General features: G+C 38.9%; 1 protein-coding gene and 1 long non-coding RNA gene across 3 annotated transcripts in view; one reads left to right on the plus strand and one right to left on the minus strand.

Moving 5' to 3' along the window:
* Positions 1-10,572, plus strand: part of LOC306826333 (retinal-specific phospholipid-transporting ATPase ABCA4-like) — a 38,923-nt gene extending 28,351 nt beyond the window's left edge. For both annotated transcript variants that reach the window (XM_079347565.1, XM_079347566.1), the window contains 18 exons: positions 55-87; positions 188-293; positions 380-454; positions 732-901; positions 1,602-1,779; positions 1,917-2,032; positions 2,237-2,384; positions 2,819-2,942; positions 3,205-3,334; positions 3,477-3,597; positions 3,985-4,047; positions 4,412-4,518; positions 5,464-5,605; positions 6,197-6,331; positions 6,612-6,715; positions 6,925-7,017; positions 7,583-7,832; positions 9,001-10,572. In XM_079347565.1, coding sequence (XP_079203691.1) covers positions 55-87; positions 188-293; positions 380-454; positions 732-901; positions 1,602-1,779; positions 1,917-2,032; positions 2,237-2,384; positions 2,819-2,942; positions 3,205-3,334; positions 3,477-3,597; positions 3,985-4,047; positions 4,412-4,518; positions 5,464-5,605; positions 6,197-6,331; positions 6,612-6,715; positions 6,925-7,017; positions 7,583-7,832; positions 9,001-9,117 — 2,212 coding nt within the window. In that variant the 3' untranslated portion in view covers positions 9,118-10,572. The remainder of the gene's footprint in view (positions 1-54; positions 88-187; positions 294-379; positions 455-731; positions 902-1,601; positions 1,780-1,916; positions 2,033-2,236; positions 2,385-2,818; positions 2,943-3,204; positions 3,335-3,476; positions 3,598-3,984; positions 4,048-4,411; positions 4,519-5,463; positions 5,606-6,196; positions 6,332-6,611; positions 6,716-6,924; positions 7,018-7,582; positions 7,833-9,000) is intronic.
* A 598-nt stretch (positions 10,573-11,170) lies between these two features.
* LOC306826334 lies at positions 11,171-14,167 on the minus strand. The gene is made up of 3 exons (XR_013779399.1): positions 14,071-14,167; positions 13,562-13,615; positions 11,171-11,583 (listed from the first exon to the last, which is right to left on the minus strand). It is a non-coding gene; the product is annotated as an uncharacterized lncRNA (long non-coding RNA).
* Positions 14,168-14,564: the final 397 nt, after the last annotated feature.

A 14,564-nucleotide genomic window follows, 5' to 3' on the forward strand; every position in this document is an offset into this window, starting at 1 on the left:
GTAAATGATTCGTACCACACCATACTTGATAATTTTCCCAATTTTGTTTCACAGTTTGAAAAGCAAATACTGGGTGAATGAACAAAGGTAATAATTTTCACTTTATTTCTGGAACTCTGTCCATTTTATTTTTACTCTTATTGTGCAGTAATTGTGAAATATTGATTGGACATGTTCTCTCCCTTAGATATGGCGGCCTGTCTGTAGGAGGTCAGCTTCCCATCCTGGACGTCAAGCCCCAAACCATCCAGAATGTTTTCCACCAGCTGGGACAGATGCTCAACATCACAGGGGTACTCGCTGTTTTTAAAACCTCTGACAACATGAGCTGTGTGTAAAGGCCTTCGAATCAGTGAATAAAGAGGCTTATCTTTCACAGGGTCACTATTGTGGGATCGCACTGAGGGAGATTGGTCCTTTTTTACGATTTATGGAAAGTGAATTCAACATTAAGGTACGTGTGTGAAGGATGAAGGACTAAACCTTTCCACAAATAGCACCGTAGTTATTTTCAAAATGATGCCAGTGATGTTGTTTTCGTGCTTTTAATTTGCATACCTTTATGAATTCAGCACAAATAACAGAGGTGATGATTGTGAGTGCTTGCTTTGATAGCTTTTTCTTTACAAGCTTTATTAAAACGAAGGTCAGCCTGCTTATGTTGGAGATCAGGATGTGAATAAAAGAATCAGGAGGTTGTTGTTCGCATTTTAACAATACTGCTCCGTCAGGTGTGGTACAATAACAAAGGCTGGCATGCCATGGTGGCTTTCATGAACGTGGCGAATAACGCCATCCTGCGGGCCTTCCTCCCCCGCTCGGCAAAGCCTGTCGAGTTTGGCATCACCGCCATCAACCACCCTCTGAACCTCACCAAAGAGCAGCTCTCTGAAGTCACAGTGTGAGTGATTCTCTGCATTTATTCATGTTCACAACGTGGTTTTATACAGCACATAAAAAACAAAAAGGGACATTTTTCGAGAAAGTCTATTTAATGCTTCTGTGAGGAGTTTTTAGCAAGTTATGAAACAATCTGAAAATAACACAGATGTCTCTACATGAGCTGCAAAAGCCAGCCAGAACATCAGAGCACATTATTTTCATAAAGTTGTGTTTTTTTATTCCTGTCTGCCCTGCTGTGGTATCAGATTAGACAATTAACAGTACGAGGCAGAAAAAGCCTTCTTTTCAAAATTGTCCAGCCTTTAAAGTGTGATTTTACTGTTTAAATAAAGCGGGGTGCGATTTTACTTTTGTCAAAAAAACCAACAACATGACTTGATCATGATAAGCAAAGAGATAAGCATCCCCGCTTTGACCACAAGGGGCGCCAAAATCAACACAACCTGAATGTTCCTCACCAAAGCTTTTACTTCTGTTTATATTTTTTTATATTTATCTTTATTTTTAACATCTTTTTTTCCCCATTTGAATATGTTTTTCTTTTTCTTGAATGTAGGCTTTATTCATTTTCTTAAGGATTCATTTGTTTTTTACCATCTCTAGTTTCTCAAACCAACTGTAATGACATAAATGTTGAGAATACATCGCAGTTAAAGACCAGAAACTAAAGCTCAGACTTCATCTGCTTCTCTCTCCAGGTTGACCACTTCAGTAGACGCCGTGGTGGCGATCTGTGTTATTTTCGCCATGTCCTTCATCCCTGCCAGCTTCGTCCTCTACCTCATCCAGGAGCGTGCGACCAAGGCCAAACACCTGCAGTTTGTGAGCGGCGTCAGCCCTTTGGTGTACTGGGTGGCTAACTTGTTCTGGGACATGGTGAGTCAGAGATGGAGTCAATTTAAATGGAGTTAGTGATTATAAAATCAATAAATGAATTCTTTGTGGTTAACTAGCATTTTTATTAGTTTTTTCTACAACCATTGATAGCTCTCATGTTAATCCTTTTTCTCTAGATGAACTACACTCTATGCACTGCAATGGTGGTTGGCATTTTCATGGCTTTTGACAAAAAATGTTACACATCACCATCCAACCTGCCCGCCCTTATAACACTACTTCTACTTTATGGGTAAGACCATGATTTGTTTGATATGGAAACTTTTGCTTTTACAGTTTGTAATCTTACTTCTAAAAACGATAAAATACTACTGGATTTTAAACAACTAAATTCATCACGAAGGAAATTCAGTGCGAACGAGAAAACAAGGGCGACAATGACTCTGAACCCTGCAATTAAAATCTTTGTTTTTCTTTTTCCCCTCCTGCCTTACAGGTGGTCAGTGACGCCCATGATGTATCCCATGTCTTACATTTTCAACATCCCCAGTACTGCGTATGTGTCACTCTCCTGCATCAACCTCTTCATAGGCATCAACAGCAGCGCCATCACCTTCATTCTGGAGCTTTTCGAAAACAATCGGGTGAGGACACATCGAGCGTAGATTGTTGCAGGAGGAAAAACTTGCACGATACAATAACAGGATTTATTCACCAAATTTGATGTCAGGTCTTGTAAACACCTGAAGAAGTTATTATCACTTTGTATGATCAGGATCTATTCTCACACAGCATTATTAGCAATTAACTAGATTTCTTTCTGATCGAATGTCTAGTACTGGCTCCTTGAAGCTTTACTGTGGTCTTGGCCAACTTCTAAGGAAAAATAAATGACTCTGCATCTGCTCAATGCGCCATCATGTTCGCTGGCCAGTTGCAAACTTTGATGGACTAACTATATGAAGCTGCTTGAGTTCAGATTTATTCACTCGGTTGTAGGAACTGTTTGTGTGTGGGTGCACTGCAGCTCAGAACATTTCAGAGAATATAATAAACATGGTGTATATGTGTGATACAGTCTTTGCTGATGTTCAATGAGTGGCTGAAGAAAGGCCTGCTGGTGCTCCCTCACTTCTGCCTGGGACGAGGGCTGATCGACATGGCCATGAACCAGGCTGTGACTGATGTCTATGCCAGATTTGGTAAGCTTGATTACCTTGTTCCTTTATCATTTTATTTCATGTTGCACGATCACTTAAGGCTCATTTTTGGGGACCTGTTTTATGTCTGTTGTTTGTTGCTACTCTTCTCTGCAATAAAACTTAGCTTAGTAGGAATCTGGTATTGAGATAATATCTGCTGTAGCTGTCTGGTAAATGAAGTTTGGCAACCTAAAAGAAAGATTGACTTTGCACTGAGTGAACAAAAGGCTCAAATTCAGTCCAACCCTGTCTCTGATTCCAGGTGAAGAGTTCACACAGGACCCTTTCCGGTGGGACTTTGTAGGGAAGAATATCACTTTCATGGCTGTGGAAGGCTTTGTGTACTTTATTCTCAACCTTCTGATCCAGTACCGCTTCTTCGTGGACCACTGGTAAGGGACCAGTGTCATGACATTTCATCGTAGGCTACAACGAGGAAGATTCTTTCACAAAGGGGTCAAAACTAAATGACCTCTACCCATAGATAAGGGGAAGCTGTTTTGGTGCTTCTTCATCTATGTGTGCATCCTTCAGGTTGTCAGAGAGCAAACAAACTCAGACACAAGATGAGGACGTGGACGTGGCAGCAGAGAGGCGGAGGATAAATGAAGGAGGGAGCAGCACAGACATCCTGCAGATCAGAGACCTCTCCAAGGTATTCAATGTATTTCAGACTTCATTATGTGAAAGAGTGATCGATTAGCCCTCACTTGTATTTCTTCCGTCATCCTTAAACACTCCTCAACATGAAAGACAACAACAACAACTGAAAACAAAGAACATAATGTTAAGAATAGCATAATGGGGTAAATATCTGGATGTCAAAATCTACACGACAAAAGAGATAAAAGAAACTTACAGACTAAGGATGAAAAAGTCACACACACTACGGTTCAAAACAAAGACATGCAGGCAGATTATTGCTCTTCATAGAGGTAGTGGTATATTTTACTGTGTGATTTTTTTTTATCGCTGACTTTCTGCTATTTTTTGTTGCACACATGCAGTCTGCCGTTAATGTTTGCCTTCTGTCTCTGCACAGACGTATGTGGGCAGGAAGAGGGCAGCTGTGGACCGGATTTGTGTTGGTGTTCCTGCAGGAGAGGTAAAGTCACTGAGTTTGCGTGCACTCTGTGTTTTCTGTTCATATGAATCAAGATTTCTCTCTCTCTGAGTTTACCAATGCAAAGATACATCATGTATTATCTGTCACATAGTGTGCGAGACACAGATGATAGTAATTTACCATCCGCAGCTGTAATAATGAAGTCACTCTCTATCTGGTCTCATGATTTCTGTTGCAATGTTCTTTTTTATTTAATTAATTCATGAACAAGGACATTTCTCGTAATCTAATGGAGCTGAATTTAATATGTTCAAGCTTCAAAAGGATATTGGAGTCATTCTCTGTATTTCAGCCGAGCTTGTTCTTGTACCCTTACACTGATTGTCTTTTTTATTCCTGTTAGTGTTTTGGTCTCCTGGGAGTTAATGGAGCTGGAAAGACGACGACCTTCAAAATGCTGACTGGTGACACTGATGTCAGCTCCGGGGAGGCTACTGTGGCTGGATACAGGTACATAAAGATCAGTCAAAACGATCCCCGGTCCATTGAATACAAGCCCGGCTCAGGGCTGGATCAGATGGTGTTTGTAAAATAAAAACGTTGCTTTCAGTCTTATCCAGCGTGCAGTTCCAGATGGGAGATGACCAGAAACAGTCCATTGAGTTAGAAAATGTAATCCCAGGAAGGTCAATCTGACAATTGTCTGTTTAATGACACAAAATCCACCCATGTAATTCTCTCAAAAGGAGAAAAAGGGACATGGGACTTGATGCCAATATTTCAAAGTTTTTTATAGTTATTTTTGAGTCACTGTGTCTTTAAAGTTCTATCAGTTAACTTCTTTAAAAAACACTTCAACTTGCACCTATCTTAATACATAAATAATCCCCTTAAACCATTTTTGTATACTTAACCTCTTTTACAACCCAGGTGATTTAAAGTATTTGTTAACAGGTAAACAAACCATTTATCACATATGTTCCCAGAAGTGTTTAGTTTTGAACCCCTATAAAATCACTGCAACTTTTGAACTTGTGACCCTTCCTCAAAGACTAAAGCCTCAGTTTGAATGCATTTCAAATAAATATTTTCTTTTTCAAGGATTTTTGGAGGCTGTAGAAAAAAAGAGATTCAAGTATTAGACCAAAGAGAAGATGCTATTAAAAACATTTATTGAATACACACATTTCTTCTTTCTCGTTTCACTACTCTACACACTTACAGTATGTGCACAGTCCAGTGGCATTTATTAATGAAAAAAATCATACTTTCATTTTGAACAAATACAGTGAAATGAAAGCCCTTCTTGTACAGTGCAGCTAATAAGAATGAGCCTCCTGTTAGCTCTTAAATAATGACTGTATCATTAAGCCCACTGAGAATAGTTGAGTGTTTGCTCTACTGGCTCACATCAATGATTGACACCTCATGTATTCTTTGTTGTGTTTCTCACAGCATCCTCTCAGAGATTCTGGACGTGCACCAGAACATGGGCTACTGCCCTCAGTTTGACGCCATTGATGAGCTCCTAACCGGCAGGGAGCATCTGTACCTGTACGCTCGTCTCAGAGGGGTACCAGAGTCTGAGATCCCCAGAGTGAGTTTGACTCCTGCTGCTTTACAACATCTTTTGCTGCCTAAGGAGGTTTTGTTCTGCAAGGGAAACCACTGTTAAGCTCAGCACTGCACACAGAGCTTTGTATCTGTTGGTTATTTTTAGTTTTCTTATGACTATTGTCTATTTCCTGCTGTTCACTGTGTGATCACGTTTGTTTTATCCTTTTAATTGCGTTGCAAAATTGATATGAGAAGTATATTTTTCAGCAGGGGGTTCAAGTAAGGGCTTTTAAAAGACCTCCACTGTGTTCAACCAGTCCTTTACCTTTTACACCTTCCACAGTGGTTCCATAGTAATCCTTTAAATCACACATTTTCAGCTTCTGCCTTCAGAGCAATGGTACAGAGTTGCTTTTGTGAAGAAAACATTTATTTAAAACTAGAAGTCTCAGTTTCCATAAAATTTCTTAATCATTAAGAATACTTAAACGTCAGCCTGTAACATCACTCTGCACATAGCAGATTGCCAGAATTGCCTTTGAATGCAAAAAGTCTCTTCTATCATATTAAAGGTCATGGTTGTCTGCTTTAAAAACGTAAGAAAAAGAGATGTTTTCTGTTTCTCTTGTAGGTGGCAGAGTGGGGCATCCAGAAGCTGGGTCTGACTGACTATGCGGGCCGCTGTGCTGGGACCTACAGCGGAGGCAACAGGCGCAAACTCTCCACAGCCATCGCCATGATTGGTTGTCCAGCTTTGGTGCTGCTGGTGAGATAGCCAATGACGAGGAGCCCAATGTTTGGGCTTTATGCAGGGATTTATCAATGAAATGGTCTATGAATCCAGATGGGAAGCCATATGGGCTCAGTCAAGCCTGGCCTGCAATGTTTTATACATTGGCAGGAGGAGGCGCAGTTAGATTCAAACTGGCATGAATGTGAGATCTTTGCCATATGCTGATAGAGAAAAGGATTTGGTCTGGGTTCACATGGAATTATGCGCTCAGAGAGTCAAGTTTTGTTGTTTGTTTGGGGTTTTGTGTGTTTAGGACGAGCCCACGACGGGGATGGACCCTCACTCTCGACGCTTCCTGTGGAACGCCATCATGAGTGTGATTCAGGACGGCAGGGCGGTGGTGCTTACATCACACAGGTTTGACATGCAATGGCACCGCTCATTACTCCACTTCACACAGCAGCTGCAGCAGCAGCTGACCAGAGAGTTCACTTTTCTGCCAATAACTGTTGATGACATCAGGATTGGTTTTCACATTAAGATGAGGGAAATTATGATTGATTACTCATACACATAAAACATCAGCAGTCAAAATAAAGATGAGTCATATTTGTTTTTTTCACCAGCATGGAGGAGTGTGAGGCTCTCTGCACTCGACTGGCCATCATGGTCAACGGGACCTTCAAGTGTCTGGGCACAATCCAGCATCTGAAATACAAGTAAGAAGCTTTTTTTTGCAGGCTTGTACAGGCTTTAAAACCATAATCGTAAGTATTTTTTTATTATAATTTCATTACAAGCATGTGCAATAAACAGATTGCAAAAGACGCCCGACATTGCACTTAATTACAAAAAGAAGTATTCCTGGATACACGTGTCTTCATTCACAATATTTAACCTATCAGATGAAACTCCAGCTAGCTTTGAATGAGTGCCAACCTTTGGTGGTGAAAAACAGATGAGGTAGATGATTAAGAACCTTTAGAGAAAGAAAACAACTCTTCTGTCATTTGAAATTAGGAGATATAAAGAATTAAGAACAGATTTAAAGGATCTGTTACTTATTACTTGAACGCATGGCTCAATAATTCATAATGTTACATCATCATCAGAATGGTATTGTAAATCACAGGTTTAAAAAAAATAAAAGTACACGCTTCACTCTGAACCTTTAATATATGCTAAATGAAGGTTCTTTAGCATCATGGTACAGTAAATGTAAGCATCTACATTTATATTTCAAATAGAGTTCAACCCTTTTAATGACATTATTCCTTCATCCAGATTTGGTGACGGCTATGTTGTGACCATGAAAATCAAGGCAGTTAAGGCGGGCTCGTCCCCAGACCTGCAGCCTGTAGAGAACTTCATGGAGAGCAGCTTCCCTGGCTGTGTTCAGAGGGAGAAGCACTACAACACGCTGCAGTACGAAATCGCCACCTCCTCCCTAGCCAGGATATTTCAGCTAGTGGTGGCCAATAAAGAGAGACTCAGCATCGAAGACTATTCTGTTTCCCAGACAACACTGGACCAGGTAAGACACGAAACCGTTCAGACAAAGCAGCTTGTCTAAATATGAAAAAGGTTTGTCGATCATATTACTTGCTATACACTTAACTTACATTTACTGCATGCAAAACCTGGAGAAAATTAAAGAAATCCTATTGTACATTAAACAGGGTTTCTAGAACAAATTAAATTTAAATGTGTTTGATATCAAATAAATCAACATTGCTTAATGCTAAACTAAGCATTTTGATTGACTATAAAAAAGATAAATTAGGGTGTTACAGCTGCTTAAAAAAACAGTAAAACAGATAATATAAACATCATCAATAGTAAAAAAAATAAAAAAAAACAGCTATGAGCAAATTTACCTTAATAAAATAATAATAATAATAATAATTAATAATAAAAAATGACCCATACAAGTAAAGTTACACTTAAAGGTCCAATATGTAAGACATCTACAGAGTCTATTCATAATATGACCTTATTATATCATCAGACATTAAGGAAATATGCTGTGTGAAAACAACTCAGCAGCCAGTTGGTCCAATGGTCTGTGTTGGTTTTGATCAGAGAAGGTTGGCGGTTTTAAGACTTGCCCACACGGCGCCCCTCAGTTTTCCAGGCAAACGGCAAACCAACAGGTGTTTTAGTGAGGGAAGTGTTCAAGTGAACTAGTTCAAGGTTCAAGGTTCTTTATTTGTCAAATATGCCACATGTTAAACATACAGCACAGATGAAATTGCATAGTTAGAGTACTAGTGGAGGAGAATACTATATTTACTATACTATTTACTATATTTACTCTTCTAGAGTACTAGTAGACTAAATATTGGAGATGAAGAGTTAAAAGAGATAAACTTATACATGGACTCTAAGGAGGAGGGGCGGGGGGAGACAGCTCTCTTCAATGTTTGAATTTGCAATGCAGTACCCATTTTAAACAATAGGTGTCAGAGTTACACATTGGTCCTTTAAACAGGTACTTCAAAAACATATATAATAATACTGACATATTCTTTGTACATTTCTCTTGACAAACTGTTTGATTTCTTTCTTTTTCTTTAAGTTCAAACTTAAAAGACATACAGTAGCTGATATCTTGACTTGAACTTTAGATCATCATGGGTCTTGTGTACCTGTTTGTGCTGACCAAGTGAATGCTGTACTGATTACGTGTGTCTGTTGGGCAGGTGTTTGTCAACTTTGCCAAGCAACAGACAGGAGAGGATGAAGACGTAACGTTACAAAGACGAACAGCATGCGGAAGGAAAGACCTAAAGATCTCACCTGTGCAGAGAAAAACATGAAAATGTCTCCTGTGCACAATCACAGAAGTAGAGGTGGTACTCTGCTGAGCGATAATATGACTTCCAACATTCCTATTTGTACAATGTAAATAGCCAAATTGCTGTGTTAGAGATTATGTTAATGGACAAGCCTTGCCAGTGATCAGCAAAAGTCAATAGTTGTCCAATTCCTTTTCCCATTCACAGAAGAACTTTTTACCCTCTGACTGAAAACAAATAATCCATATTTGATCGATCGTCATGCATGCATGTCTGACGCATTACTTAGACTTTAAATCCTAAATGTTACCAACTTAAACTGATCTAAAATATGCTGGTTCTTCATCTGAGCAAATGAAAAAAGAAATATATTTTTTATTGTTTTACTGGATTGTGTACATGTGTAAGGAATGCTTAAAGGGTTGGTTCGATTGTTTTTTAAATTGGGTTGTATGCAACAGTTTTTAATACTCTGCATATTTCCTGCAGTAGATGGTTCCTGGTTTTCTCTGAATTTGAAGAAACAGGACTGGTTGCCCTGAGACAACGAAACATGCTGATGTGGGGAAAAGAGTGTTTATAAGAATTGGGCATGGCCACTGTGATGACTGTCTGGACTACCACTTGAGACTTCTGGTTTACCATCAAGTTTATTGAGTTTGGTTTGCAGTCTGTTTAATCATTTTTGGTAAATGTATCATAAACGTGGAGGATTATTCTTACTAGTTTATGATCACGTTCATTCGAAACAGAAATAAACAGACAACTCTGTTAGAACAACCAATGGCTCAACAAGGTCAACAAGGTGTTGCCTTGTCAACCGTGAACCTCGAGTCACAACCTCCAGCATCTCTTGCTCTCATCTATTTTACTCTAAAAAGGACAAATACTTGAAAATATGAACTTGTAGGAAATTCTTGCACTTTAGCCACTCCATAAAAGGAGGTTGCAGCTCTCAGAGAAGAACTTTAGACGTTCAGAAAATATAATTCAGTGGACTACATTTTTCAAACAGGATCCAAAGAAAGTACTGGGGCACACAAATCACTTACGGCAAATTTAATTAAGGTGCAAAGGACTAATGTTTCAATGCACTGCGTCTTCCTCAAAGTCAAACAGTGCAGATTTAAAAAAGCTAAATACACTCAAGGCGAATCATTACTCAGGGGTTAATGGAAGAGGAAGGAAATATTGATTGTAGTTTAATAAAGAAATAAAGCATAAAGTAAGAAGTAGGCTCATTTTCTTATTAACGTAATTAAAAATGATCTTTTTTTTTAAACAAGAAATAACAAATTTGTTTTGGCTTCAGTTTCTGACCTGAAGGCTGATCTATTTATTCTTCACAGTGCTTGAAAAAAAAAAAAAAAGTGTTTTAGACATCCAAAAGACAATCACCTTCACAAATCTACAATCTTTTTTTCCTGGAATCTAGCTTTTTTTTCCACAGCTTCATCTTATCATCAGACAATAGACTGGACAGAATAGACAGAAAACTGGTCGTGTGCCAATTGTCATCTACCAGAGCTCATACACTGACGATGATGATTGTATATATACTAATAATGTATAAATCCCTCTTACAACCTCACTCCAAAACCCTGGCACTATCCCATTAAATATGTATGAATACATTTTTTTTTTTAAGTTTACAGTAACACGCACACCTCAACTTTTTGTGGCAAATGTAAACAGGTGTCATTCAATGTTGGATGTTTATTTCTACACCATATTTAATGTAATGCTTCCATTATCCACAGACATATGCAGCTGTACATTAAGGTATTTCATACTCCATTTTCAGTACGAAATAGCAGAGGATATTGCTCCAGATGGATTGATTGTGGGGGAAAAGGTTTGTAATATGGCTGTAGATAAAGATTATATTTTGTATGACCCCAGTGAAACTATGACATGCTTTATACTTCATGCTCCGCACAGTGTTAACTAGCTGAGTTGTACTACATCATCACTCTCAAATAAAACAATACCAAGTTTCATAATCTATATGTGGATTGCTGTGTTATATTTCTCAAGTTGTTTTTTTTTTCTAGTTACAAGATTTGACAGGCGACCTTCAGTAACTCCACTGACCTCCATTGAAAAGCTTATAAAGCTATTGCAGGTCACTGGGGTGACAGAGAGATAGCTTTGTATGGGGGACAAGGCGACACTGTGTGGAGCAGCTTGTCAGAACCCGGATTTATCTCACACATAGTCCAATTACTGTTCTCCTGCAGCGAGTGGTGGAGTCATTGCCTCAAGCCGCCCACAAGCCTGAATTTCATTGGCTACCTCTAAGAGACAGAGACATGATGGGGCTGTGCAGTTCTAGGCTGCTAATGAAGTCTCTGGTGTGGATCTCATGCTCCTCTCCTGCACACACGGTCATCTGGATGAAGCTGATGAGCAGAATAGAACTGCTGTTGGAGAGCAAACAAGACATACAGTAACAGACCGTGAAACGAGACTGTGTTGAACTGAATTCTGTAAAAAAAAAAAAGAAAAAAGAAAAGAAGATACTTTGATAAGAAATGTCTGCTATGATTTCAAAAAACAATATACTCAAACAAATGTTAATGGGCTGAAATGAATATAAACAACATTGTGGTTTGATTTGAAGTTCAAAGACAAAACTTTAACAAATATTTGCATGACAAAAAGAAAAAACTGGAATTATCAGACATGGAAGAAGAATTCACATCTTCACCTGACTACACCTACCTAATATTTGACGACCATTGTGTGTGGTCTCGCCTTTCTTTTTAATCATTTAAGACCCGAACACTCTTTTAGTATCTGTCTAAGGCTTGAGATAGCAGAAGTGACGTCACATCAACAAATGGCTTTTCAAGCAGATCCTTTCTGGGCAGACTCTGGTTGCAAATTCACAATATGTTAGGCCCTGTGTCAGGGATAATATTTCTTCATCTGGTTCAGCCGAGGGATGCTGTCCACTAGTTTCTACAGTCTACAGCGGCAACACAGAAATACAGATCTGTCTCTTGTTAAAGAGTAGCTGCAAGTGTTAAATTATTTCAGCATAAGTTATGTGTTTGCATTTTCTCTCCATGCATTTGTGCGTTTCCTCCATGTGCTACGGCTTCTTCACACATTCCAAAGGCATGCTCATTATGTTAACTGGTGACTCTAAATTGCCCGTACTGTAGTTGCGATTCTAAGTGTGGCTGGATGTCTTTATTTATATGTCAGCCCTGTGATTAACTGCCAACCAGTCCAGGTTGAACTGCCTCTTGCTCAATGAAAGCTGAGATGGGCTCCAGCCCCCCATGACATGGACGGGAAAAAACGATATCGATGTTAGATGGATGGATGGACAATAAGTAATGTTATTGATTCGAAACAAGAAAGACTGTCCAGCAACAAGGATCCAAGGTAGTGGAGACATTGTGAAGCAGCGCATGGACATAGAGGAACAGAAGTGGGAGAGGGGATATGAACTGAGAGGACTGTTTGGTTGAGCTGCAAAGAGATGTGTGAGCAAGCATCATAAGCTGACAGTAAGATTGTTCTCTTAGCATTCCCTGTGTCCCTCCAATAGAAGCCGGCACTGAACTAACCATTTAAAAAATTAAGGCCAGCCAAATGTATTAAATTCCTCAATTTCCTGCTCTGATAAAATGATTGAATCTGTGACTTAAATCTGTGAACGATACAACAGAACATAATGCTTTCTCTATCAAATGTACTGTAACAGATGTGTATGTGACACAAACACACAATTTGTTATTTCGGCCAGTAAAAAATATGTTTGGCCGGTGAATTTTTTTTGTTTACCCGCCACCTTGGCCAGTGAGTCAAAAAGTTACATGTTGGACCCTGGCTTATTGTATTCAGAATTCTGGTACCAGCAACATACAGTGGTTTGTAATTGAGAACCACTGAGGTAGAATAGGGGAGTAAAGTGTGATTGACACGTTGGAGATAAGGTCAATTATGAGGTCATCCCATCTGTTAGCTGTCTTATTAAACTCCTGCCTGTGTTTGTACCTTAGCTGACTGGACTGGAACAGCTTTAAAGTTGGTGTCAGACTTACAGTATTCATATGAAAGCTCTCCATCATGAATTTAACTGAGTTAAATGAAATGTGAATTTGATTGTATTAAGTAAGTCCTATTAACACAAACATTTCAACAACTACAAAAGGAAAGTGAAATGAAAGTGACCTTGTGATATTACACATACAAATACAATAGTAATTAAGTTACTGTCGAAGCTTTAATTAGTGAGGCTTTAATTAATTTGAAACTGCAAAAGTGACATTAATAACAGCAAGAGAGGCTCAGTAAACAATATGTACTGCCAGACTTCAATTTACATTTTGTCAAAAATATGAAAAACGAATGTATTCCATAATAGGAATATAATTCTTTTGTGCTGGCAAGATATGAATGAGATTGTGAAACACAGTTTTCAGATGAAAGATTTCACGGTCAGGCTCACCTGCTGCTGTGCTCAGCGGGTGATGGATGCTGCAGAAAATCCCCAGTGATATAACTGCTCAGAGAAGAAGAATAAAAAAGGTTTTTCTCCGTTATTGCTGCGATAACATCAGGGCTCCCTGTCCACATGTTGGTTTCATAATCCAATTGGCAGAAACTCTTGTGCTGATTTTTGTTGTTGTTCTTGTTGTGCAGATTCCATATGGTAACCCTTCTCCTGTCATAGAAATCAAGTCTAAACAAACACTGAAACATCTTGAAAATATCTTTTTTTTTTTTTTTACTGTAGAACTTGCCTAAGATACACAAGTTAGTTAAGTGTATTACAACAAAATAATTTGATTTAATGATCAATATAACAAGAAACCTTGACTCATGTCAGTGTTTAGAATTCATTTCCTGTTTTACTCTGTATTAAGTCCTCATGTTGCTTTAAACTGTGTAATCTCTGGTGTATATTTCTAATGCTGCCTGTTGGATTTCATTTGTTTCCTTATGTAACCTTTTTACCTGTGTGCATTCCCCTAGTCTTTCCAGTAGTGTTTCCTGTCTTACTTTGTAGTTGTTGTCCCCGTTGTTTCTTGCCTTGTCTCACTTCCTCTTTTGTCTGGTTTCCCTCCATTCTAATTGCCCTGATTGTCTTCAGTCCTGTGTCGTTAGTCTCAACTGTGCCTGATTACCCCTGTGTCTAGTTTCAGAGTGCGTTCGAATTGCCCCGTCTATCTCCTTTCACTGTCTACTTTACCTTACTTTTACAATCTGACGTCATTTCCACTAGGCGACGTAATCATAATGTGGTGGCGGCGGAGGTGAGTGACGTATGTCTGCTGCGGTGAAACTACAGTTTCCAGAAAATGAAAAAAATCTAAAAATCTTTCCCCTGTGCCTTCTTACCAGTGAAATAATCCTGATAACCACGTGGTGTGAATGAAAATTTAAGGTAGGCTACATACCAGGACTTCACTTTGATTGTTTTACAACGTAAGCATCACATTCACAGTTCA

This window comes from Symphodus melops (genome assembly GCF_947650265.1).
Source record: "Symphodus melops genome assembly, chromosome: 7".
Classification (NCBI taxonomy): Eukaryota; Metazoa; Chordata; class Actinopteri; order Labriformes; family Labridae; genus Symphodus; species Symphodus melops.